This window comes from Phalacrocorax carbo, chromosome 1, assembly GCF_963921805.1.
Source record: "Phalacrocorax carbo chromosome 1, bPhaCar2.1, whole genome shotgun sequence".
In the NCBI taxonomy this organism is placed as follows: domain Eukaryota; kingdom Metazoa; phylum Chordata; class Aves; order Suliformes; family Phalacrocoracidae; genus Phalacrocorax; species Phalacrocorax carbo.
Genome location: NC_087513.1, coordinates 54,565,874 through 54,592,694, shown reverse-complemented (window position 1 = coordinate 54,592,694; position 26,821 = coordinate 54,565,874). Strand labels below are relative to the sequence as shown.

Genomic DNA, 26,821 nt, shown 5'->3' with positions numbered 1-26,821 from the left:
CAGTCACTGGCTATTGGTTTTGGTGGCAATGTCTGTGCGTGGGATCCAGGAACCATGAGGTCCTCATCTCAGCACTCAGCCTTCCCCCTGCCCTGCTGAACAGACTCTAAAGAAACCTGTAGTGTTGCCACCCTGACTCAAGCTGTTTTCTAACACCACTATCATCCATGGCCATTTTGTAGCCAGCTGAGGCAGCATATTTTGGAGTGGGTCAGCCTCCCCTCTTCCACAGGAGCTATTGGAAAGCTGACTGCAAACAGATTTTCACTGCCCTGATGTGGACTGATGTCAAACAGTGCCCAATGAGAGCTGACAAGCTGACAGACCTGATCCGTCAATGGAGGATGATGGGGGGGGGGGGGCGAGGAAGAACATCTCTTGCGCATGCCTTCAAGTGACACAGAACAATTTCACAGATGGGCCAGCAAAGCTCTTGTGTGTGACACAAGTCCAGATTTAATAGCCTATCCATTTCTGTGAAGGCAGGTGCAGGTGCAGGGGATACAGAGATAAGAAAAGTTCAGTGCCAGACACAAAGTAGCCCACAGAAATCCAGCTTCAAGGGGCAGGCTCCTGTTTGGTGCTGTCTCTGACCAGTAAATAAATGGAGGTGGGCTGACTGGGAGTGCTTGCTAAACTCAGAAGTAAAAGGTCTCTGGAACCAGACTGTGGGCCACAAGAAACTGGTCTTTCCTCTTTTGACTCGGGCATCCTGTGTTGCAGAGTACTCCTGTAGAGTAATTGTGATGGAAGAAAATATTTGGGATTGGCTCCTTTTATTGGTGCATGGTTAGTTGTTGTATGCACAGTGAAGGGCTCAGGGCTGCGAACTGTCCTCTCAGGAGAGCAGTGTCCTTTGGGTACTGCCCTCACCTTTGATGAAGTCAAAGATGCAGCTTTGCTGGAGAAAGGAACTTTGGGTAGGGATCCCAGTGTTGTCTCAACTAGCGGGTCAGAACTGGGGCAGAGAGGGAGCCCTCACAGCTTTCTCCTGCCTATGGGGCATGGTACATTGTTCAGGCTCAGAATCAGACCTACTACATTGCCTCATATTGGCCTACAGAATGACACCTATCACCTTACTTCAAGCTTTTAAATCAGCCCAGCCTGAATAGAAACATTCCTTGTGAGCTCACCTGTTTGATGGTGGTCCCAGCTGAACGGGCTTACCAGGATCTTCTCAATATAGATCTGGAAATCACCACTGAGCTGGACTTGATTTATTGGTTGCTGTCCATGTGAAAAAACTAATCCTGGGCTGACTCTTTTCCACATTGACCAGTTTACTACTTAAGTCCATAACAGGTCATTAGTATAATTTCATTTTTCTTCCTCCAAAATGCAGACTGGTTTCAGGTCCCACCAACAGTCCAGGTAAAAGCCTAGGCCAAAACCGATGATTTTCACCCTGATGCTGAGCTCACGAAGGCATCATTGTGGTAGCTTTGTATCAGACACTTAGGAAGTTATAGAGCTCAGAAGAATCAGTCAGCTGCTTTTCCCTTATCAGGAAAGCTGGGAAAAATTCTGCCACTGTCCTTGCTCTTTCCTTTTATCCCAGGTAACATGACTAGTGGTGAGAGTATCTTCGAGGTGGTCTGGTGGCCTGGGCTTTGGCTCCAATCTCAGTAATAGGCAGAGTAATGCAGATGAATCACTTGGTGGTCCAGCAGACCTGTGGTTGGGATCTGTGCATGGAGCACAGGGGTAAGGATTTTGCTTCTGCTGTTGTATTGCCTGGGGAGACTGGCTGCTTTGTTTTATCAGTGCAGATGATTTAGAGAGATGAATGGTCAGAATGTAAGGCACTTTGGAATCCCCTGCTCTGAAAGATATGTGGGCAAACCAAGCTACTGTTGTATTAAAAGTTAAGCTACTTCATTGGTGCTATACTATCAGTAGAATTGAAACATATAGTTTGAAAGTATACAAACCAGACCCTTTCTGTTTGGTCCATGTCCTTTCCTGTGACAAAGTGGAAACTGGCATCTCCTTGCTTTATAACTCTCTGATTTGCAATCTTTCTCTCCCTCTTCCCCCACCCTCACAGCAGCCTGTCCTTATACTACTGATTCATTGTGCAATCAGATGGGTGATAACAGATGCTTCAGGAGAAGGGAATCTTCCTCCACAATTTGCTTAGCCAGTTGTGTGGTTGGAGTAGGAGTCAATTCCTTCCTGCCGTCTGCAGCCGTCTGCAGCCTGAAACGACTCATCCATCCCTTACCATCCTAGGGGTACAACTATAAATACTAGCAAGGGTTCAGAGAAGTTGCCAGCCCTTTTTAAGTTCTTTTTCCAAAATCTGTCTTTGACTGCTTCTTATGGCAGCAAAAGGCTTCTGATGAAATACAGCGTGCAAAGGGGTGTGAATGGCTGATCGTTCATCTCGTCGAGCTGCCTGCCCTCCGCGTGTTGCAGAAGAGGGTTAGAAGGCAGTACTAACTCATTTTCACAGTGTGCTTCATTTCCATTAGCAGAATCTCCTCTAATTTTTCACTTGGCCGCAACATGGTGGCACCTGTCATGTCTTAGAGAAAGGTTGGAACATTTGCTGTATAGAGTGGGATAGACATTGTTGAAAGGAATGTGGCCCTATGCAGAGGTGGACCCAGCAGCTTCTAGTCAGGCACAGCCTTTCTTCTTGCCTCAGTATCTAAGTTTGCAGGGAAGTAACACTTTCATCTTGATTTCAGTGATTAGGAGTGACATCCTCTTTCTAAAACCATCTGGGGTGTGAAAGCAAGTACATCTGTGTGGTTCAAATCGATCCAGAAAGGTGGAAAGCAAACCAATGGCTATTAGAAAAATTATCCCTCTCTGCCTCGCTCCTTTCCGCCCGCCCCGGTTGTTTCATTTGCCGATCCGTATTTCCTCCCACTCTTCAGCTGGGCCAAATTTGGTTCTGTCTGGCATAGGCGAGGGCACCAGGAGTCTCATGACTTGTGGGGAAGGGGGAGAGGAGTGGGGCTGGGGTTCGTGGGGGATGGGGTACCCTCAGGGCTGGCCAGGTGATGGCTCCTACCTCCTCAGGCCCTCCCAGGCCCCTCTCCAAGCCCATTTCTGGGATTCTGACTGACTTTGACGGTTGGTTGCCAATGAAAGAGGGTTTCCATGGCAATATACCAGCGCTGCTCACTCCTTCCTCAGTGCTCTGCCTTCCTTTCCCTCCTTCTCCATCTCCTCGCCCCCCTCCTCAGCCCTCCTGTTTCTCAAGCATGTTGCCATGGAAAAGTCATAATGCACAAAGAATTTCAGATCCCCCCTCCACCCATTGGGTGGGGTTTTTTTTTGTTTTAAAAGTTTGCTTTTCTGTTGAATGTGTGGGTAAGGGAGACTCCATCTGCCTCTTCAAAACCTTGTCCCTGGGCAAGAGGGAAGTCTCTGTCTTGGTCTCGTAGGTCCTTGTAGAGGGAGGGTGGTGGGAAGCTGCAGAGGGAAGGTCCAGCTGATGGACACCCCAGCAAGGTTATGGCTTTGAGAAGTGCTTACGTGACGCTGGAGGTTATAACTGTTTTTTTGAAGGGACAGTGTCATTTGGAGTCTGCAGTCTGAATCTATGACGTTTAAGCACCCAAGAAATGTTGGAGAAAAAGGAGGAGTGCGAGATTTCTGAAAGGTGCCTCCTCTGGAGGCTGCTTTTTCTGAAGTGATTATAGTGACTGCTGCCAACGGTAAAGGGTGCAGACAACTCATACGCTACCACAATATGTGCACAGCAAGAGCTGTGGAAATGATGCAGCCGAAGATACTGAATGAGACCAGAACTAGAGCCCACATTATCCCACCTGGTCCTCATGCTAATTCCCAAGCTCTCAGCGTATGTCCACACTCTGTCAGGATTTGTGTGTGAGGTTTGTGGGTTACGTTTTAGTTTGTTATCTTAAGCACCAATTAAAGATAAAATTAATTAAGTTTCTGCTCATATTAAATAAACTCACCTGGATAACTCTGAAAAGCACTGGGTTACTTTGATAGCTTTGCATCTCTGGGTAGCAGAGCTGGTTGAACTGGAGGGAGCTGTGGTATGGTAATAGATGTGGGAATTAACACTCTGCTGCACTCTCCATGGAAATGTTCTGGTCTTGCTCCCAGCATGCTTGTTTTTTCCATCTGTGCTGTGTTCATGTTTCCCCGCTGCGGGCACTGTGGCCTGGGATCCTCAGATATATGTTGGAAAACCTTATTCACAGTATTTCTAGGTTGAAGGAGTCCTGGAAGCCTCCTGAGCAAATAAATATTCTTGGGAAATTTCCCACTGTGACTGTTCAGGAGGGAGAAGGGAAAGGATTCAGATAATATATCCCAAATTTGGACCTTGTACTTATTTCAGACCTCCTGGGAGTCTTTTATTGGACATGATGTTAGCATCACATCTGAGGCTGCTTTAAACTGACCTTTTCCTGGAGAAGAAGCAGAGGAGTAATTCAAGATCAAATGCAGCTCTAGAGTAAAATGGCACATTTACTTCACTGGAGATGCAGCAACATGGGCTGAAGTTGACTCCTTCTCTCTCTTTTCTTGTTCAGGAAACATTAAGGATGCACATTTTGTTTCTTTTTTATATAGACAGCTATATTCAGGCGGCCTACTGCAGACACCTAACCTACGCATTGTGGTTACCTCTCCCCATTGTTTGTGTGTACCAGGCATCTGAGTCACTGGCTGCTCGCCTGGCCTCAGATGCCATAATAATCACAGAGTCTAAATTGGGCATGTGGAGTAGGTGATGGAGTATAACCTGGAGTCTTTACAGGCTGTTGGAAAAATTATTGATTTACAAAACCATAAAGTCACAGTGCTGGGTCATTGTAGCTCCTCTTCGTTTGCATGAATTCCTGGAAGGTGATGGATTTTCAGGTGCCACAGACTGCAGTCTGTCCCACAGAAAGAAAAAGCCTGATCTGTCAGCAATGCTCTACCTCTTTCCTTGTTGATATGCCTTTTTTTTCTGTTCTAGATGAACATAATTTCTTCAGTCCCATGCCCTGGGTTGTTTATCTCCTTCTGTCCTCAACTCCTTTTCTGACACTGCTGAGGAGGAGGTCTGAGTAATCGGAGTGCCATATTGGGCACCTGTCAGATGAACCCCATCTGTATGTTTCACAGAGGCTCCTGAACATCCAGCAGCAGAGAAAAACTCTTCAGTCACTACCATTCTGGGCTAGGAGTTGAACTGTTGACCAGAAGGCAAATATTTCCTTTCTTCTTACACTTTTCAGGCCCCAGGGATGGATCCAGAAAGGTTTTCCAGAGCACTGTGTGAGAATGTAGGAGTGCACTGACTGTATCAGCAGATACAGTAGCCCCCCTTACGCTTAGCAAGACCTCGTGTAGCCCCAGACATCACTCTCTCTTTTACCAAAAGGAAGAGAGAGAGGGCATGTAACTTTATTTAACAGAGCCTGGACTACAAACTACATCACAAAACACTCTACAAAGTTAATAATACGAGGCACAAGTCGGATGTGATATAAATGATGTAAATGTGTGAACTCTGAGTAGGACTTTGGCAGTGTTCCCAGCCGTGTTCAAAATGTACCCATGATATTTCTATCTCCCATATTGGGAACCCACTAGAGACAGGCAGAAACGACTTAGGTTGAGTTTATTATCCATATTTATCATTCATTTCAGAATAGCATCTTCCTCCCACGCTGATCCATCCTCATGGCACTGCATATGCACCCAGCTCAAAGCAGGAGGCTTCACACTCTGACTTTTGGGGCAAGAGTTGAGAACAGTGAGATATGTTTGAAGCATTCAGTGTGTGTTGGAAAACTCAAAATAGATGGTGTAAGATAATATGGACCTTGTAGCTATGCAGGTAGAGGTAATGAAAGGGGTTTGCAAGCTGTCGAGTCATGGGACTTTGGGGTAGAAAGGAGGCATGTGTGAGTGTAGGAACCCAGGCGAAAGACTTGAAGGAGATTCTTGGTATTTATCTCCCTTTTATATTTTCCCAGTGTTTGAAAAAGGGATGTTGTCAGTGGAAGAAGAGCACAGAGGGCTTATGGCTGTGACCAGGGCAGGGATAAGCAAAGGCTGGGGGCTGAGAGTTTGCAGAGTATTTTCTGAGCTGGAACCTGGGGTTCAGGGAGCACTTGGATGGGTACGTCTTGGCTTTCAGAGCTTTGCTGGCCCACAGTGGGAGCACAGAAAGTGCCAGTGGTTATGCAGTTGAGCTGGCAGCAGTGCCCCGGGAATGGCTCTGTTGGAAGTGTTGACGAAGGCAATAGCTGGCAATAGAGAGCCAACGGGAAGGATGGTAGAAATGGCAGTTTGGGTGAAGAAGCAGCAGCACAGGGAAGGATGCTGATGGTGAGGAGGGTACTGACTGCAGCAAGTGTTACAGTAGCATTTGGAGTGACAACTGCAAGTGAAGACAAGGGTGGCTAATTACAGACATGATTGTGAAGAGGAAGAGGAGGCAGGCTCAAGGAGGAACGGTGGGGTCTGCGATTATGGCATTTTGAAGTGAAGAAGCTACTGCTCAGTCCAGGCCTACAAGAGGGTCAGTTCTGGTATTAACTGAAGCTGTGTTGTCCACGTGTGCCAGCTCATGACTTGCTTGCTTCTGTTTCTATCTCCTACCTCACTCTTCACTTTCTTTGCTACTGCAGCATTTTCCCTGTTTGCATGTAGTGTGGAGAGAAATGCTTTAATTGTTTCATGTAGAAAAAAGAAAAGAAAAAGAAATCTTGAATTAGACACTACCCCACTGGTGATGCATCCTGTGCCCCTTGTCAGGCAAATGCTAGCTGGGAGGTCTTCTCAGGAAGAATGAGGTTTTCATAATGCTGCAAGGAAAAAAATCACGAGGAAGTTTAAAGGGGAGGGGGAACAAAAAAAAACACCCCAAGACCTAATTGTTCTGAGACCTTCCTCAGCCCAAGGAAGGGTTAATGCTTTAAATGCAATGTAATTTCAGCAGCACTAAGGAACAGGTTTCCATGGAAACATCAACCCACGGAGGGAGAGAAAAAAAGGAGAAGGGAGAGGGAGAAGCAGTGGAGAGAGAGCAGCTCCTCTGGCAAAAGAGGAGCAGCCTGCAGACCCCCACACAGTTACCGATGGGAGTGTGTGTTTGTTTGTTTGTTTGTTTGTTTGTTTGTTTTAAACGACCTGCCCCATGGAGATTTGATAGGGGATTGAAGAAAGTGATAGAGTGTCATCTTGGCCAAACCGCTACAGACCCAGGAAAATCCAGTCACACTTCTCTGACTGAGTCTCCCTGCCAGCGATAGCTCTGCTCCTGCGAGCGCTGTGAATTCACTGCCCTTGCAAATGTGTGAATGCTTTCAACACTTGATAAACGTTAAATAGCCCCCAAATCACTTGTGGTTTCTTGGTGTGTTGAAAAAGTTAAGTTAGTCTGGTGTTTCAGAGAATGTAACAAAGGGATTTATTTCAAATTCTCTAAAAAAAGCTAGTTCAGCCTTGTCTGGCTTGTGGCAGCAGTGAGAGGGACCTTTCTGGCAGATTTGAATGATTTTCCACAAGCAAGAAAGCCTTGAAATCTCTAGAGGAAAAGTGGTGTGCTCACCTCCTTGCTGGTCTTGAGTCCCAGGACAGAAAATAGAATGAGCTCTGGCTAAATACAGAGATGTCCTGATGGCCAACTCCCAGCACACCAGCCACCTTCAAAGACCAAAGGGGCTATTGACATGCACGTCTACTCGGCCAGTTGTTTTAAGCTGTGGTCCACAGCTATGTGGGTCCACAGGAGGTTTCTAACAGATGTGCAAAAATAATTAAGCAAAGTAAGGCTGTTGTCAGTGGGATTAAGTTCGCTGTATGGGGACAGTAGTTCAATTGGAATATTTTCTTAAGACTCTGCAAATTGACAGACCTTGAAAAGCATTATCCTGGGTGAAAAGTCACTGTGAAGAGCCTCATTTGACTTCTGTTCTGTGACTGCTTGTCCTATCAACGTTTGTATGACTGCGCCCTAAGACAGATAAAGAGATTTGAAGGACATTGCTTAACCTTTCAGTATTTGCCTGTTCCTAGTGGTATGGCTTCCATCAGTGACCTGTTAGGTGGATGCCAAGACATAATTATGACCTGTTGTCAGTTGTTCTGACAAATGTAATTTTCTGTGCTTTTACTGCCCCATGTAAGCAGACTTTTAGTCCTTTCAAATGGGAGAAATACCTTGAAGACTTGTTTTACTTTGGAGAAAAGTGATGTTATCTGCTCCTAATAAATAAGGAAAGATGGAAAGGTATAGAAATAAAAATTAATACTTCAAAAAAGTAATTGGCAGGCATTTATTAACTCAGAAATGCTTTGCAGCTTGGTCCAATTTTGGACTGAACATTTAGGTTTTGTTTTATCCAGTCACTGTAAGAATTTTGACTTTAATTCTATTACTTAAAGGTTTGGTGAGTCAATTCAGAACTATATTTGTTTTTATCAAAGCTTTTTGGATTAAAAAAAAAACTTTCTAAGAATAGACTGATTTCCTATGAGATTTATAGATAGTTCCAGCTTTAACCAGAGTATGCTCTTAGAAGACTTTTCCTTGTTTCTGTTTTATCTCCAGTGAGGCCAGGAGGTGTAGAGGTGTATTCTCAAGCTAGTTAGGACTCTGTCAATTTCCCAGCAAGAAATACAATTTTGGAATAAAAGTTTCAAATAAAATATTTTGGGTTTAAAATGGAATATGTTGACATAGAGATCCTATTTGCTGTCTCTTGTGATTAGGAGCATGGGAATTTTATACTTCTGTTTCTCCTTCATAAAACCTGGATGGATGAAATCTCCAGTGACATCCCTTCCCTGATTGAGATGATGCTGTTCCTTGTGTGAGACTCTTTCAGGGTGGCACATTACAGATGTATTTTAACTGGGGCTCTTGTTCATAAAAGAAAGGGCAGAAGGTATCACGCAACAGACCAGACTGTATGGGAGCATGACCATGCCAGAAGCTTCATTTTCTGTCCAATATCATTACAGCTTTCAGATCTTCTGATTCTCTTTCTTTCTGACAAAATGTTGACCACCTCGTGAGAAAACATTGTTACCAAATTCTTATCCCCCTTTCCCATTTAAAAAGTGGTTTTGATAAGTATTTTTTCCTGGCTCTGGCATTTGTGAAAATAGGTCAGTCAGGATGTGTGTGATAAAAAATTGGCTTTGCTTGGGTTTTCAAGATATTGCTGTGACCCACATAGCAGACGGGGCAAAATGAAGATTTATCCTGCCCTTTTTTCCATAAACAGGTCCCCTCATCCTAATTTATACTTACGTTTCTTACAAGTGACCTAGCTCTCACAGTCTGGCCCTGGTACTGTGAGCAGCACCCTGTCAAAGGGAGTGTCAAATACCACTAGACCTGAATGGCAGCACGTCTTTTCCCCTTTCTGTCAAAGGCAATGACTGTACAGGACCAAAAACAAATGGGAGATCAGGTTCTAGATTATATTAGGTACATGGAAAAAATGGTTATTGTGGAAACCCTGAAGCTCACTGAGCAGCCTTTCACCTATGTGTCATTACTGTAATTTCTGCTCCAGGTTGGAGGTGACCCCATGTTCCCCATTGTGGAGGTGGGGAGATGAGTAATTCAGTGACTTTGTGCAGCTGAGTCCCCCCTCTGTCCGCTTCCTGACAGACATCTGTCTGTGCTGCAAAACCTGTGCTGCCATGCTTGAGTTTCCTTTTACATTTTCAGGAGGGAGGCTGGGGACTACACAGGCTGTGGAAACTGAGCTTCACTTCTTGTTCTCAGGAATGGTCCCGTCTCATTAGGATCAAGCAATGCATGTAGGAAAGCAGCCCTGCCGTTGCTCTGGCTCCCTACGTACTCTGAGGATAGATATGTTCTCGGTCCCCAGGAACTGTCAGCTCAGAGTCTTTCTGAAATGACAAATTCAGGGTAGATAAATAGAAGAAATGGGAAATAAAGTGGAAGTACAATTTTTTTTTATGATTAAGAGATGAAGTGATGGGAAAGATTCATCCTTCTACTGTGTATAGGAGCTGTTGCTTGGAAGTTTCAGCACACCTGAACGTTGTTTTCAAAACAACTTTGCTGAATATGATGGAAAAACAGCAAGCACAGAGCAGTAGAAATTTCTTTTCCACCAGAAATGGGTATTTCACAGGTCAGGATCAAACACCAAGAAAATTCTTCTTCCTAGAGTTGGGGGGCCAGAATCTCAGCAGATCAAACAGTATCACTCCATAGATGCCACCTGAATATAACTGATTTATTCCAGTCTGGTATCTGCCCTCTTGTCTGCTAAAAAGGTGTGGACAGAAGGGAGAAACCAAATTCATCTCTTATATCTCTGTTATTGTGGCCTGAGGGATATTTCCTAATCTAGATGGCCTCCTACCTTCTTTGTTTAGTGAAAACAATCTTGAAGTCTGGACATTTCTCTCAGCCTGCTGGTCAGGTTGGTTCCCAGTAGTATGAAATGGCTGTAGCTTGGACAGTTTTTCTGGTGCGGGATGCCCGCACAGTTTCGAATTTGGTTGGTCTCTTTTCAACACTTGCTTGCTTTCTTGCAGTGCATCTTCCCAGATTCAGTGGTAACACTGACAGTAAGAGAGAAAGGAGCGGAAGAAGAGTGAGATACTGTTTCTTTAAGATTTAATGTCCCTGGTTGCTTCTATTTTTTCCAATCTTGTTTTGTTTTTGTTCTTCATGACAGCAGAAAGAACAGAGACCATGCCCCTTGTTATGTAAAATCAGCTGCACTCGTGCCCTTTGCATGGCATCCTTTTGCTGTAAATCCTACCTGACACCAGACAGATGTTACACAGACACAGCCAGATGTGCCTGCCTTTCACAACTCCACAAGCCACCGGCACTGCAGCAGCGGGAGGCAGTGCAGGAGGCTGGGGCAGCACCGGGCAGTGAGGGATGGGAGAGCCTTTGAAAGGCTCAGCCAGGGTCATTACCACTATGGGAAAGTTTGATTTAAGGACCAAGCAGAGCCAATTCTCACCTTTTTTGGGGTAAGCAATTGGATTTGATATCCCATGGAGACTGCTTTATCTCAGGAGACCTCATGGACTCGCAGCTAGGTCTGGATGGCTGTTGTGCATGTATTGGCTGTCCTCTGAGGCACAGGCAGCCATGGAAATGTTGAGCAATGGTATGGAGAAAAAATATCTGTATTATTTCAAGCTTCCCATGGGTTTGGAGAATGGAAGCTTAAATCAGAATTCGAAGGGATCAGTTGTAGTATTCTCGTTAAAAAGAAAATCTATACTATTTCAGTCTCTCAGACAAGAGCAGATGCTATTAACAGCATAGTTAGTGCTGGTTAAACCTTTATTGGTCAATCACTTGCCACTTGAAGGTCAGATTTCCCATTTGTAGATAAACACACTGGTCCTAAACTCAATTTTTGCTCTCCTTTGAGTCCACCCACCTTTCTGTCTGTCCATCTTCATCCAGGAGCAGGTGTGTGGGGCCAGGCAGGACCTGCTGCAGAGCAGGACTGATGCATTCTGCCAAGGCTGTTTGCATCAGCCCAGGCAGGGCAGGTCTTGCTGGGGCTGGGTGACGGAACATGGTTTTGAGCTGTGGGCACTTGTGCTGAGATGCAGTAATGCGCTTGTCTACGTCTTGCAGTAACACACTTTCCTGGGCATGAAGTGGGTCTGGGCAGGCAGCTATGCCTGTCTCTGGTACCTCTGGCTGGTGGGGTTTAAATGCTGCCTCTAGGAGAAAGAAAAAGACTATTTCATCATGCAGATTCTGCGGGGTAAAACCCTTACACTGCCTTTACCTCACTGCTGTTATGCTGCTTAACCAGTCTCAGTATTTCATGCTACAGTGAGTTTCCAAAGTCTGCCTCCCCATCCCCCCATCTGGCATCAAACTCTACCTGCCTTTTACCTTGCAAATCCTCTCCAGCCGAGGTATCCCATAACCTTTCCTTCCCCACACTTTACCTACACCCTGTTTTTCCCTTGTGTGCTGGACTGCTGAGATGACTCCTCAATGCTGATGATGGAGAGGCTGTATCATTTATATGGCCTGTCTTATGCAGGGAAGCAGTCGATGTTAGTATAATCATGCCATTTCAGACAGACTGCTTGTCCCATTGGAGCGTAACAAGCACTGACAGGGTGCAGGGGAGTGTGTGTGCACACATGAGGCAGGGAGTGCAATGGGATGAACCAGGGTATTGTCCAAATTTGCCCACCCAGTCAGCAGCTTCAGGAGGAGCTGATTCCCAGCAAGGCACTGGAGGCAGAAATAGGAGCGGTTAGTGCTGATTCTCAATGCATCTCCTTCAGAGCTGTCTCTGGGGCAGAGAAAAATTTAGTTTACACCCTCACTGACTCTCCTCAAGTCCCCTCCACTTGACACATTTGCCTCTCCAAGCTTTCCCCATCACTAGCTGAAACCATTTAAAATGTCATCATCTCTCCGCTGGTCCTAAATTGGCCATCTGATGTGATTTTAATGCCCTATTTCCAATGCCAACCAGCTTTGGAAACATTCTCTGTTAGCTTGCAGGGCTGTCAGCCTCACATCTAGGGTTGGTGATGTTACCTAGTGGTCAGAGCACAGGATGGGAAGTCGGGTCCCCCCAGGTCTGACTTGCTTTGTGCCCAAGGACACATCACTTCCTTCTTTGTTCCTGCCTGCTCGTCTGTACCACGAGGCTTACAATGTCAGCCTGTTTCCACAGTGTCGTGTGTGTTTTGCTCCCACCCAGCTGAGTTTGGGCATTGCGGCTGCTGCATCTCCACTGGGCTGGGGAAGGGCTTGACCCTTCCGTGCATGCACTGAGCAGCTCCAGAAATGCCCGCATAAGCAAAATTCTTTGCGGAAAGGTGTTTCTAGCAAATTAAATTAAATTGCTTGTCTCTGTCCCCCATGACCCCTTTCTCTTTCTCTCTCCATCTTTGAGTCCAAAACATCCAGGCAGTCATGGATTAAGCCCTTTACAGGCACGGTTTCATCTTGGATTACCTCACCTGCATGCACAACCTGCTGCCCTCATGTTGTGCCACTGTTGCAGATGGTGGTTCAGTGGTGGTTCAGTGCAGGCATGCCAGGCATCTCCCAGCCCCCTGTTTGCCTGTTTGGGGACTGGAGTGTGTGTAGGCTGTAGGGAGGAAACAAATTCCCCTGGCCAGTGCAGGCAGCAGCATTGCTGGTGTACCAGGGCAGCGCTGCTGCTGAAGGGGATGACTCTCGCTGTGGTAGTGATGGAGGGCAGAGCCACTCGAGTGTGGCTCCCTTGCAGCATGCTGCTGACTTGGCCTGCCAGGGAGTCCTTCAAGCCCTGATGCTTTGTCATGCGGGTGTTCCCTTCCCTGAGCAAGCCCCACAGTGCCTGGGGTGCTGCTCTCACCCTGCATCCCGTGTAGGTGCTGGGATGTAGCAAGCTGCAGGAGGGCTGGAAAGCTGGGGGGGAGCTGCTGCTTCTGTACTCCTGCAAACTTCAGTAAACATGTTGTTAATGGGTTCAAGAGATAACTGAATAGTTATTGTGCCAAATTTGGAGACTAATTTCAGTCATTAAGGTGCGAAGCGAGGGATTTTAGTGCCACTTTAAGTATAAATCTCAAGGTAGCTCCAAGGATCAGAGTTGCTGATGATCCGTCCTTGATTATTATTAGTGGTTCTAATCTTTCCGGTGGAAATTGAACAGAAATTATACCCCCTTGTGTCATATCTGTTGCTGATTTCTGTGACCTCTTCTTGTCAGGCTGTGCAAGGCAGATTCCCATAGTGGCATCATTCTCAGGTGGGAGGGGAAAGAGGGCTGAGAACTATTTAATATTGCTGTTTGTTTAATTAGATATTGGCACTGTTTTCTAACTACTGACATATAAAGCTGCAACTCCTATCAGGCTAATGGCTTCCTCATCTTCTTGGAGCCTTGCTTTGTCTTTGCTCTGGTGCCCAGTGACGAGAAGACATGAAATGGGTGTAGCAGTAATCTTGGTCCACTGGAAGGTCTTTCCCACCACCAGAACCTTAGGTCTGGTAGGCTGCACATACCTGGCAATGGTCTGTGCCTGGCATTCCTCAGTACCAGAGCAATGCAAATGGCTGGAAAAGAAATGCCAGAAAAAGAGCATGTGTGGTCGTGACATGGAATCTTTTACATCATTGCAAACAATTGCATGGCTAAGATTTTCCACATGGCTGATGTTTTGGGGTTCTCTCAGTGTTTGGGTGCCAAATGGGTCTAGCTTTTGGAAAATAACCAATAGTCTGCCTTTGAAAATCATCCTGTTGCAAATGTTTCATGCTGGGCTCCCGTATGGCTATATTTCCTATGCTGTGCACGTCCCCTGAAGGTCACAACATGGAACAAGTATGGAATTTCCTTTAGAAGTAAAAATAATTGCTGATTGCACTTGGTAATGGGAATTAGTGGATGAGTTTGGTTGATTAATGGAGTTAGGACAAAAAAGTTTGTGAAAAGGTATAAGCTAAAATCATGACCTGCTTTTTTATATGTTTGAAGAAGTTTCCCTCTTACTAATGCTTTCATTAAATTAGTAGGGAGTTCTCGGTGTGCAAGTAGTAGGAAAGTGTGAACTCACTGAAAGAACAGATATTTTTTTTCTTTTTTCTTGAAATTAGTTCAAATCAAGTTCAGAAGGGCCAAACTGAAGCTGAATATCAGGAAATGTTTCCTGGTGTCATGGTGTAATAGAGCAGAAAAGCCTCTCATGTCTGCAATGGAAATGTTGCTTGTGTAATTTATAGGAGAACTGGGCAAAGCACGGAAGGGCAGAGTCCTGGGGCTAGCCCTGCAGGCAGATTGGTCACCTCTGCCTCTCTTAGTGACGTGATGCTACTGGTGCCAGAGCAGGTGTATAGAGGCGAAATCTACTTCATGCAACAGGATTGTGAATTGAAGTGAAATATATGAACAGGGGAAGCTGTCAGAGTGCCATGGAGATGTCATATAAGCCACTGAACTGTGAAATGTGTATTTGCCTCCTCCTCTTCCCCACAGTGTCATTCTGGATGGCCTGACAGTTAAGAAAACAATAGACCTGATTCTCATTTACAGCAACACTACTTTAACATGCTTTCATGTTGCAGCAAGGCCTCGAAATGAGTGTAGCTGTAATCTTGGTCCACTTAAAGGTCTTCCCCACTGCCAGAGCTGAGTGAAGAGGCCTTAGGATAAATAAGATTGAAACCCGGACTGTTTAATAGTCCATTTGTACAGCTGACATGAGATGCCCCAAAGGGGGGTGCCTTGCACAGAAGTGACGGGGCCTTTGCAGACAAAGAGAATCATTAATGTTGGCTGCAGGGATTTGCGGGGCTGACCACCCTTTAGTTTGATCTTGCTGAGTATAAGGCATGACTCTGTCCCTAGGGAAAAAGATTTTCACTGGACTATCTCAACAGCCACTGTCCCTATTCCTAAACTGCTTGAGAGGGTTGCTTTGGGCCCCACAAAGTGTGCTGGCTCTGATAGCGATGTGTCTTGCAGGTGTGCTGCTCCTTTCTCTGCTCTCTGCAGCTTCCTTTATCATTGTCTCAGTGTTTGGGCTGGGGGGAGGCTGTCTCCACTGCTTCTTCACCTGTAGGCCATTGCTGTCCTCAAATGACATGTGAAATCCCCTTTGGAAAGTGAGCAAAGTGTAGGCTGTGCAGCGTGTTTACACAGATAATTGCTATGAATCCCTTTGCTTTTTGGGGTAAGGGAAATCAAGGACCGTGGACACACGTGTGTGCATGTGACTCAGTCATACTTTCGGGAATTCATTGAGAGCCAATGTGGGACATTGCTTCCCTATCCCTGTTACAAAACAGGGGCAATTGCCTTGCCTGATTGTCTCAGTTCTTGGAGTAATTGTCCTGCTTCTCCCATCCCTTTCCTCTTAGATTTTCCTTTGCTCTCCCTAGCTTCATAACATTGTTTGCACTGTGCTCCTACCATCCTGGTGTAAGCTACAGGATGGGGTGCAGGCTCTCATTTTGGGTTCAGTTCCCAAGCATTAACATTCTCCTCACTCTTTTCTCTCTCCTGCAGGTACCTGATCAATGTCACTTTTGAAGGCAGGAATTTGTCGTTCAGTGAGGACGGATACCAGATGCATCCCAAGCTGGTGATCATCCTTCTGACCAAGGAGAGGAAGTGGGAGAGGGTAGGACACATTTGGTAATTCTCAAACTGTGTCAGGGAGGAGAAGGATGGAGGAAGGCTCCAGGCGAATAATCCCCCCCAACTTTCTGTACTTCTTATCAAGGGCTGGCAATCTCCTCCTTGCATCCTGGATCACTGGTATGTCCAATACCCAGGCTGCTGTCTTCTCCATGCAGGATGCCATTGCATTCTTCCATTAGTGTGCATAAAAAATTAATTGGCTTCCCTTCTGTAACCTCTGAACGTAAGTTTTCCTGCCTTTCAGAGAAGAGTCCTGTGCCATGGGTTTCAATAGCAAAGACAGAAAATATTTCTCTGTGTGGCTTGGAGGCAGTGAAGTTCTGTATGCTAAATGACTGTGAATGAGCTACAACCACACTTCTTAGTAATATATGCCAGTGTTAACCGTGTTTGATATATCTGGCCACTGTGGTTTGCAATGGGATGGTGCATTAAGTAGGATGTGTACATGAGATCATATTGAGTTGTTCAAAGATCCAGATCTGCATATTTCTAAATAATTTGCATGTAAGCCAAAGCACTATTTTAGAAATGGTGTGGATTCCTGTGTTAGTGCAAAGCTTTGGTTCATTTCACCTCCCACATAAATGTCAGTGGTCCAGGCTCAGAAAAAGCACTCTCAAAGGGTTTGAATTGAAGTAGAGGGGGTAGTTTGAGGGCTAAGAAAATAAGATATAAAAAAGTGATGGGGTTGAAAAGTCAGAGCAAAAGCAAGGAGAATTCAGCAGAGCACTTGCTAGATATGAAGTGGAACTTGATCTGGTGGTGATCATGTGTATGGCTTAGAAAAATGCCCCTTTGCCCCACCAGGCAGAGAAAGCTTTCTCTCCTTGGCTGCTTGTTCCCTGCATGGACTTGCAAGTGGCCTGCATGACCAAGGCCAGGAAGAAATTAATGGGGAAATGAGAATGAAATAGTGGGCTGTCAGAAGTGCATTCAGAAGAGGGCTGGAGGAACAACTTTTGAAGGAGGCAGAAGAGGCATCTCATTAGTGCCTGGCAGGCACTAAGGTCTCTGAGCAGTTGCAGGAGTTTGAGAGGAGGGTGAAAGGCTCCAGCTTGTGCCTGGTTTCCAGGATCACCCATCTACCTCATTGTCTTGGCACTGTGCAGGCCAGATGAGAGTGTATGGTCTGGGAGAGTCAGCAAAGGTCTCAGTTGGACAGGAGCATGAGGAAATGTATGGCATGGCATCAGAATGTGTGGACAACCCTTGGATGTGTTTGGAGGCAGGCTGGCTGCTCAGGGGGTGGGCAGGCAAGCCTTGGGCTGCAGAGACCTCACTTCAAGCTCTGCCCATCACAAAGCTTCACTGAAGTCCACCAGGCAAAGTCCAGGAGGATTTGTTCCTAGTGGGTGCCACATTTGTTCTCACAGAGGAAAACCCAGTCATCAGAGCAGGCAAATAAGGCAGTAGCAGCATGAATCCTGGTAGGGATTCTTAGCAGGGCTAGCTGTGGGGAATCTCTTGCTGGAATGCTTTACAGTCTCTGGGGAGGTGCAGCTAAACACAGTCCTGTCTTTATCCTGCTTCTCACATGCTTTACCCTGTTACACTCTCAGTGAGGGCTTGGGGGCTTCCATTAGTGGCAAGAGGGGTTGTTCTGTCTCTGACAGCATCTCCGTGGTCTCTCAGATGAACCAGGCAATTAGTGGAAGGGATGCTGGTGAGCTAGAGTGTTGGGGTTAGACCTGGGACCTGCCTGAGCCTTGCTGTCTGTGGGGACAGCTTGGCATCCATTAAACCCGAACAGATATTCATTTCATAGGAGCTGGAGCTGGATTGAAATAAGACTATGATGAACTATGGTATCAGTGGTATGAAAAGCCCATAATGCTTCCTGAACACAAATGTTTTACCTTGAAGTGGGTGTCTCACTCAGTGGGAAGATCAGATTATTATAATCAAACTCTGAGGTGTTTGAGTTTTACACTGGTGAGCTGTTTGAATTTTACTGGCAGGTTCTTCCTGGAAAATGCTGAAGTCATCTCCAAAATGCTCTGATCACAGAGAAATACCTTTCATACCTCTTTTAGTTAATTTTCTCCATTCTGTGGAAATGCAAACATTAAAATATAAGGGTGAAACTGAGCTCTTTGTGGGAAAGATCATAATTTTGTTCTGTGTTTGCAAAGAGTCAGGCAAAACAGAGTGCTGGTCCTTAACAGCAGCTCCCAGGCAATGCCACAATACAAGTCATAAATTATTCATATATTATTAGCACACAATCCCAATACCTTTGTAAGTGCATTGCTTTGTAGTGTAAAATCCAAACTCTCCCTAATTTTTACTAAATTAGCAAGGTGCTTTCTCCTGGCAACTTCTAGGCAATATATAGAAGAAACTGCGCAAAGCGCAGGAGATTTTCCAAGTCAAACACTCAGGCTGTAGGAGATGAGAGATGAAAGGCTGCATGGGAAACACTGATTCAGTCCACTTGTGTGCATTCACTACAGCTCAGTCTTTAATTACATTGCTGCACACTTTTATCCATAATCAGATGCTATGCCTGGAAGGAATATCAAGAGGTCATTTAGTCCCTCCCTGTGCCCAAGGGAGGGATCAACTAGACTGAAATTATTCCTGACAGATGTTTCTCTCACCTGTTCTGAAAGTCCTTCCATGCTAGAAACTCCATGAAATCCTGAGGCAATCTCTTCCATGGCTTCTTTCTCCTTACCCTGGAAAGTTTTTCTAATGTCTAACCTAGATTTCCCTGACTGCAGTTTAAGCCCATTACTACTTGGCATCTCCCTAGTGGACATAGAGAATTGTTTATTCTCTTCCTCTTTTTATCTTCCCTATGTATGTTTGAAGGCTTCTATCATGTTGTCTCCCAGTTGTCTCTGCTGTAGATTAAACAAGAATTTGTTCAGTCTCTCCTGGTAGGGCATGTTTTCTAGTCTTCTGATCATTTTATTAGTCTCCTCATGATTTAGTGACACAGTTTGCTGCTCTGTACAGCTTGGTGCAGTTGATTCTTGAAAGATGGCAAATAGATTGTGAGGAGTACATCTTATGGGGTATATGCATATAAAAAATGTTTTAAAACTGGTGCGACGCCTTCCATTTTCTGAGCAGCAAGTGTACAGACAGTGACTGAACTGTTTCAGGATTTCAGGTCTGTGAATGTTCCTGAGATTTTGATTTTTCATCCCAATTTGGGAAGAAATACCTTCAAAATCTCACCAGTTATTTCAGAACAGGAATTCATTTTCCAGAAGAGCTACAGCTGTCCCCAGCCTCTGATGATGATAAATCTTCTCCTGCGTCCTTCAGACAGACTGAAGCCTCATAGGGCTGACAATCATGAAAGAATATGTAGAACAACCACTTTCCGGAATAGGGCAGTAACCTGAGCTCTTCTGCTCTGGTAGCCACAAGTAAAGATTCCTCTTGTGATAAGCAAATATGCTGCATTTCATTCACTTCTGTGTTCTCTGCTCCTTAAGGGCAGAATGCTGCATGCCTTCCCTCACTACCTCTTAATTAGCTAGTTAGTAGAGCTCTTCTCTTCACTGGCCAGACAGCCTAGGTGTGTTTTGAGTGCCTAGATGCCCCTGTTATATTTACCGTAGATGGGCAGGTATGCAGGTGGAGGTGGTGAAGGAGGTCCACCCTTATGCCCCATGAAGGGCCCTGCCTCAGTGCAGTGATGAGATGGGGCCAGAGATCTCGCAAGCTGAGTCAGAGGCTTGGTGCTACACTAGGTTTTGTGCATGTGGATTGTGGTGTTTTGTGTGGGAAGAGTTTTCTCCCAGGCTTTTCCTTTACTTTACTGGTTGCCTTTCTCCTCTGCTCTCCTATAATCCCTTATATGATAAGGACTTATTTCTGGGTTCATGATCCCTTTGTGAGAGCTGGCAAGTGCTGCTGTCCAGCTCTTGCTTATATCCACCTCCTCTGCTGAGGCAGGATGCAGCAGTCCTGTCCCATTAGCTCCCAGCTCCTCCTGTCTGCTGCCTCACTTTCCCCCAGCAAACCTGGGAATGACACAAATGTTACTATCTCTGAGGCTCTCTTTGGGATTCTTTCTCTACTTTAATTTCTAGTGAGTTTTGCACCAATTCTATCACTAGGTTGCTCTCAGCCTCTCCCTTATGCTTATGCTTCTCTGCCTCTTCCCTTAGGTGTGTCACTGGGGATTCAGAGCACCTTTCCATGAGGCTCATGACAGCAACCTCTTGTCTCATCCCACAGAGCCCTTTGATTTTCAGGCTCCTTGGGGGATCTTTTACCATGCACGTTCCAGTAACTCCTGCTTATGGCTGGAAAAGCAAAGCCCCAGGTGATGGGTTTGGTCAGGGTGCCACTACAAGCCATCTTAGAAGAGAACAGACAGGAAATTTATGCTGAAAGATTCATTCTTCCTGCTGCATATGCTCTATCCTCTGCCCCTATCAACCCTCACCCCCCTCAGCAGATAAAGTGTTTGCCTGCTGCTGCTCCTGTAATTATCAGTGTTTGACTTTTGAACTCTCAAAAATCAATTAGCAGCATCTGTTCTCCTTCCTCTAGCCATTGGTGTGGCCATGATTACAAATTCACAGGCAGGCTGCTCTTAGTCTGTTCCCCTACACCACTGAGCACATTAGTGCTCCCTGGGAATGGGGGCCATTTGCTGTGACATGCTGTCAGCTGCCTCAGTGACTGTAGACTGCCAGTACTTCCTAATGCTGCAATAGGGTGAAAAACAGTCCTACTGCCCACTGCTGCATGGGCTTTCCAGAGGTTTGTTCAGCCTGGAGCATAGCCCACATAAGGTGGACTTGTATGACCCTGTCCTCTGCTTGGGACAGAGCAGTGTGATGCCCATCTGTGCTTGGGAAGGTTCCCTTGGGATGTTGGAGGGAGCTACAGAAAGGAAAGAAGGATTTAGAAAAAGAAAAATGGAAAAATAAGGTTTGTTTTATCTAAAAAAGAGGAAGGGGAACAAGTCTTTGGACATCTAAATCATTCTTGAAAAAAAGGACATTATGGTCAGTTGCTTTTCATGTCCACAGTAGAAGGCGACAGAAAGAAGACGACATCTTGCTAAATTTTCAAGCAGAAAGATTTCAGTTAGATACATAGGGAGCTGTCTAATTGTTAGCATGGTGAGATATGGTGAGGCTCATTTGCTGGTTAGGCTCATTTGCTGGAGGACACATAGAAAAATATCCAGCAGCGTGGGGTCTAAATCTATCTTGTCCTACCTCAGAGCCGGTGGATGCAGTAAGTCATCTCTTGTGGTTCTCTACCAGCTAACATTTCTGTGATTAGATGAAGAAGACGAACCTGAAGAGTGTCTCACAAGAGACCACTTATTTGATAGGAAAGAAAAAACTGGGTTATGGACAAGCTGATCAGCAAAAAGTTCAAACCCGGTCCAGTGAGGACATAATTTCTGCAAGCTTCTACCATGTACCTTTTGTAGGAGCAGACAGTTGGTGCGGGAAGGCTACTGTGAATGACTGCAGACAAAAGCCCTTGATGGAGGCACTTGTCACCTCCTGTAGTGTGCAACTTTGGAGGGCTGATAAATGCCACAGAGATGCTGAAGAGCCTGTAGCTTTTGATGATGACACAACCTTCAGGCCTGGTCTCAAGTCTTTCTGTGCATTAAAAGAAATATTGAGTCTTTTCTTTGTGTGCTTCAGTGTCCCAGTGGCAGAAATAACAGGGGAGGGGGGAAGAGGACTGAAAATCTGAACAGTATTCTTGGCTTTTAGTAAGGTCTGTGTGGTACTGACCACTCCACAAAGAACCAATATGAATCATGTACCTGTTATATTGCCTAGCAGAAAGAATGATTTAGATTTCTTTAATTTTCTGAAGAAGACTTTTTAAAAATAAGAGAGGAACAAGAATGTAGGGTTGTGAGGTGAAAACTACAGCTGTACAAATCCAAGCATTTTCTCTGAAGGCCCTCCCCTGCCTTTGGAAAGATGACTAGATCATTTGAGACAGTTTCCTCCTTGTGTTGTTTGGTGCCCACCTGAGCAAGCCTTTCTGATCACTTACACATGCATCCACAGGTATGCTTGCCTCCCTGGGGTAGAAATTGTTGCCTTTGGTCAGGTTCTGCTCTGTGTGTGTAGTTTTGGCACCTTGACAGCATGTCCAGGGACTTCAGAGAGGAAATGTTTTTTATCCCACCAACTCCTTTTATGGTGAGACGAGATTGGATTGTTTTTGCCAATCAGTCTTGTTTTGCTAATTTCCCTGTGTACATGGGGATTTATGACTCATTGTCCCTGAGGAGAAATGGCATAGGAATTTGTTTAAACCTACTCAGAGTTAGTGACTGATTCTGTTCCCATAGAACCAGTTTTTAGAAGGATATAGCTTCACTTAGGGCAGATGAACCGTTCTGGATTTAAGCACATATGGCTGAAATTAGAATGGGAGTCTGTAAATGCATTACCCCCCTTATTTGCAAAGTGTTCTTTCTGAGCGTTTCTCTAAGAGACTGTAATTTCCTGAATCCCTTGCTTCTCCTTAGATAACAGCAGACTTGCATCAAAGAATACATATTTTATGGGCACCCTACTCCCAAGTCAGTGTCCCTTAGATACCTGATCTAGGTCACATCTGATGGCTTTGTTGATGACCCTGATTCAATCAGACAACCAGATGGCTTTATTTGTGCACCTATGCTGCACCCACTGTCAGGATTTGGCCTGGTTTCTCACAGTTGTCCAGGATGTAACTGTATGTAGTTGAGGCTAGTTATGGCCATGTTAATCTTACACTGACTCCAAAGGGCAGATGCAAGTGCTCCACAAAGCTTTCCTTATCAGGCAATAAATGGAACCATCTTTCTGAAAAAGCCTTCTACGTAAATCTTGTGGACAGGCTGATCAAATGGTATCTTTGCTCACTGATTGTATCAGACCATTAGATTAGATTACTGTGTCCTACAATAATGAGCTAGTCCATCTCTTTGACCAAAGAGGCCACTAGCTGGGTGTCTTCTAACCACGTATATTATGTCAGTATAAGCTGTTTGCTCTCTTTGCCTCTTGCTAAAGTGGTTCCTGACTTTGTTTGCTTGAATTTTGGAGTGTATTTGTATGATTCATGAGCCTGCAGAAAAATATTCTGGCTCTTCTCCACCAGGCCCTACTCCTTGGCTACCAGAGGGAATTCTTACATTGAAACAATGACAGCTTCTTGGAGAGACCTTGTCCTCTAATGCAAATCAGATATTGGAAAATCTGGAGATCTTTATTAAGCCTAGGCTGTAGTTAGAATGCCTCCTACCATTTCCATGCTGGTGTAGCTGATGAGGGTGATGGTAACCATCTGACCTTTGCTGGGGTTGCCAACCTGACTCCTTGGACAGGGCAACTTGGAGGACTGTGCCCAGTGTACTAAGGTGGTAACACCATCCAGCCACAGGAGAAGACTGCTCTTGTCCTGCTTGCATTCTGGATGAGAGCTTTAGCCTGGGGCTTTCTTCTAGCTGACTTGCCCATGCCACCCAGAGAGGGGGTCATCATTCCCCCCTTGCCACATGTACATGCAGTCACCTCTTGCAAGTCATCATTGCTGTCCCCAGCACCCAGTTACAGACTTGGGACTCTGCCCTACAGGGAGCCGTGTGAATGCTAACCAGAAAGGTGGCTCCTACCCCAAAGTGGTTACACTTTAATTAGAAGACAAAAGGCAGCAGATGGGTACAGATGGACCAACGGGGGAGTATAAGGGAACAATCAGACAACATTAGTCAGCATGGTAGGCAGCAGGCTTTACACACCAACTGCCTAACTCTTGTGAAGGCTTTGATAGGCAGCGGAGAATTATAACTGGCTTTGTGCAGGCTTATGGGGGCCTCATCAAGAGTGTGAAGGGCAGATGGGAAAAAGCAATAAAGGTGCTTTTGCATGCTTGTAGAGCTGTGGCTGAGAAGGTGCAACAACACAAAAATACCCAGTGCTGCTGGAAAATTTCCAGTCATCTTAACATCCAAGGGGATAATCCTAACTTTACAGAGAACCAAAAAAAACCTGTGGTAAGACTACATCTTGCAATGCAGCACTGCCTCTCAGTCCAGGGCTGGTGTGGTAGTGTGAGAGCCACATTGCTTCTGGTTGAAAACCCTCCTGCTTGCCACCAGCTTGGAGGTTTCCATGGCGTGTCAGATGCTGCTGTGTATCTGTGTCCCATTCATCATGAGCATTTCGTTGACTGCAGGAATGTGTTATCCCGGCATGTTGACAATAAACATCCATATCTTAATTCAGGTGATAGCTGAGCTGCTGTGGGAAGATGAGCTTTCAAGCATGGGTACAATAATTAAATATTCCTATCACAATGCAGTATCAAGGATCCATCCTATCATCCCTGATCAGTCCACAACATCCTCAAAAAAACAGGAAGGGGATGTTGATTTGGTTAGAAAAGAAAGATAGAAACATAGCGCTGTTGTTCTGTATTTTTTTGTGAATGAAAGCAAATTCATATTTCTTTTTGAGTCCACACAAAATGTTTTTCTGACCTGAAAAAAAATTTCAGGTCATTTAAATGTAGCAAAAACATTTTGTAACATAAGCATAGACCAGTTTTGATAGAAAAATGTCATGAGAAAAAGAAATTTTCTAAAGCTTTCATTTTGTGCATTGCCTTTTTTTAACCCCTTGCCCTCTCTTCACACAAAAAATTCTTCTCTAATTTCAATCTGAGCACAGGAATGACTTTTTCCCCAAGCTCCATTTACAAGTGAGCTGACTATTTATCAGCTCAACAGTAATTGCTCCAGCTGACTCCACTGAGGAGTGACACAGGCAGGTTGTGTGTCCTACAACAGTGGATGGATACCCAGCACAGCAAACTTCACTTTCCCCTGCTTTGTCCCCAGCCACATACTTGAAATCACTTCAGGGGCTCTGAGGCAGCCAGAAACCACACAGGTTGCCCCAGTGCCATTGGAAGAGGCACTGTTGTCTTTGGCTTGGTTTCTCTCCTCTGGTGTTGGTTCTGGCCAGCATTTCTATGCTCGATTCTCACACACTCCTTGCTTTGGGTTTGAATCCTGATTGTGTATGGTTGACTTGGCTTGATGCTGACCTGCATCTTGCCCATAATTTTTACTAGACCATGACAGTCTTTTCCTCTGGGTTTTTTTTCTGCTTTGCTACGTGTTAACTTCTTTAATGCTTTCCAAAGGTACCTCAGTGTTAAAACTGTGGTTATCACTGGAGCTACTGTGTGCTTGAGTTACTCTCACTGCTCATGAACTCTGGCATGCGTTTAGTGTCATCGATTTGAGCGTACAATATGTTCAGCGTCGTTTGTTTTCCCTCTGCCTGAACTGTGTTTTCCCCAAGTCTGTAATTTTTTCAGACTGCCTTTGGTAACATTAGATCCCAGCACTCACTCTTTCGTTGCCTTGTAGTTGTGTCTGAGTTTCTGTCGCTAGCCTTTGGCCTTTCTTCCTTGTGAAAGGCTCTGGAATTTACTGACCTAGGTTTATTTCTAAAATGTGCTGGGGGTTGTGCTGTCTTCTGCTGACTCAGCAGTTTGCCAGGCTTATTTAATTTCTTTCTGCTGGGCTAGCTGCATTCTGCAACATCTCCCACCATGCCAAGCCTGGAAGATTGTTTGACAGCCTTTTTCTTGTTCCTGTTTAAGCTTTCGACTTGGTCTGCATTTTGTGTGACAGTTTCTGGTGCTTGTTTCCCTTAGGTTTATTTCCTCGGTTCCTGTACACGATAATGACTTACATTTCTATTGTTCCTTCCTTCGAGAAGGATCCTAAGCACTTTGCAAAAATAACATACAGGCAACATTTCACTATGAATAATATTCAGCTGTTTGTGTGGTGGAATGGGGTTAGGCTGTTTAATACTGCAAAACAGTGCTGCACAGCTGTGTAGGGTAAGAAAGAAGAGTCTCAAACAGAAGGAGGCGAGAAATTTTTAATTGGGCTATGGCCAGTTTTGTCCCCAAAATCTGTTTTTGGCAAAAATGACATAGATCATTAAAGCCAGAAGTGATAAGGCCTGTATCCTTCCCTTTCCAGATGATAATGCCAGAACCTCAGATATACAGCGGGAGGAACAAATGAGTCTGTGAAAAAACATAGTTTGGGATCAATGAAAATATTCATTAATTTTGGTCAGATATGGAGGATTGATTTTGGAAGTTTTATTGCTGTAAATGAAAACTGACATTTTGGTGTTTTCATGTAGACTCACAAAAGCCTTTAGATACCATTCACAGAGGCGACGTGGAGGAGGAAACGGCAGCATCTTCCCCCAGATCCCAGAGTCTTGTTAGCCAGACGGTGAGGACAGACTCCTAGGCAATGGGAAAACTGCATTCAAAACCCTTCTGCCTGACTCAGAACGGAGGTTTAAATTGCAGTTCTGTCACCTCTCAGGAGAGAGGTCTAGCCCTTGGGACTGGGATTTTTAAAATTTATTTTTCTTTTTTAATTGGAACTTCTTTGTCAGTGAGTACTCGAAGTGTCTTTGCAGATGTTTGGATCCAATTTTCCATCACTTTTATTAATAATGTCAGATAAAGAACATGATTTTTGTGTGTGTATTGAATGGATGAGTTTGATTAATGGAAAATTCAGAAAGCAAACTAACCTGGGTTTAGACTGAAGCAACACCTTTAATTATTTTTTTTTTCTGTATTGTTCAGACCCTGCTTTGAAAAATCATTTTTTGTGCAGCTTAATCAGAACATTATTTTGGTCAGTGTTGGAG

The 26,821-nt window shown here is 45.0% G+C and overlaps 1 protein-coding gene across 1 annotated transcript in view; it reads left to right on the top strand.

The window, feature by feature from the left end:
* The window catches only part of GRIN2B (glutamate ionotropic receptor NMDA type subunit 2B), a 210,948-nt gene that overhangs the window by 117,236 nt on the left and 66,891 nt on the right, over positions 1-26,821 (top strand). The window contains exon 4 of the mRNA XM_064452860.1: positions 15,987-16,101. Coding sequence (XP_064308930.1) covers positions 15,987-16,101 — 115 coding nt within the window. The remainder of the gene's footprint in view (positions 1-15,986; positions 16,102-26,821) is intronic.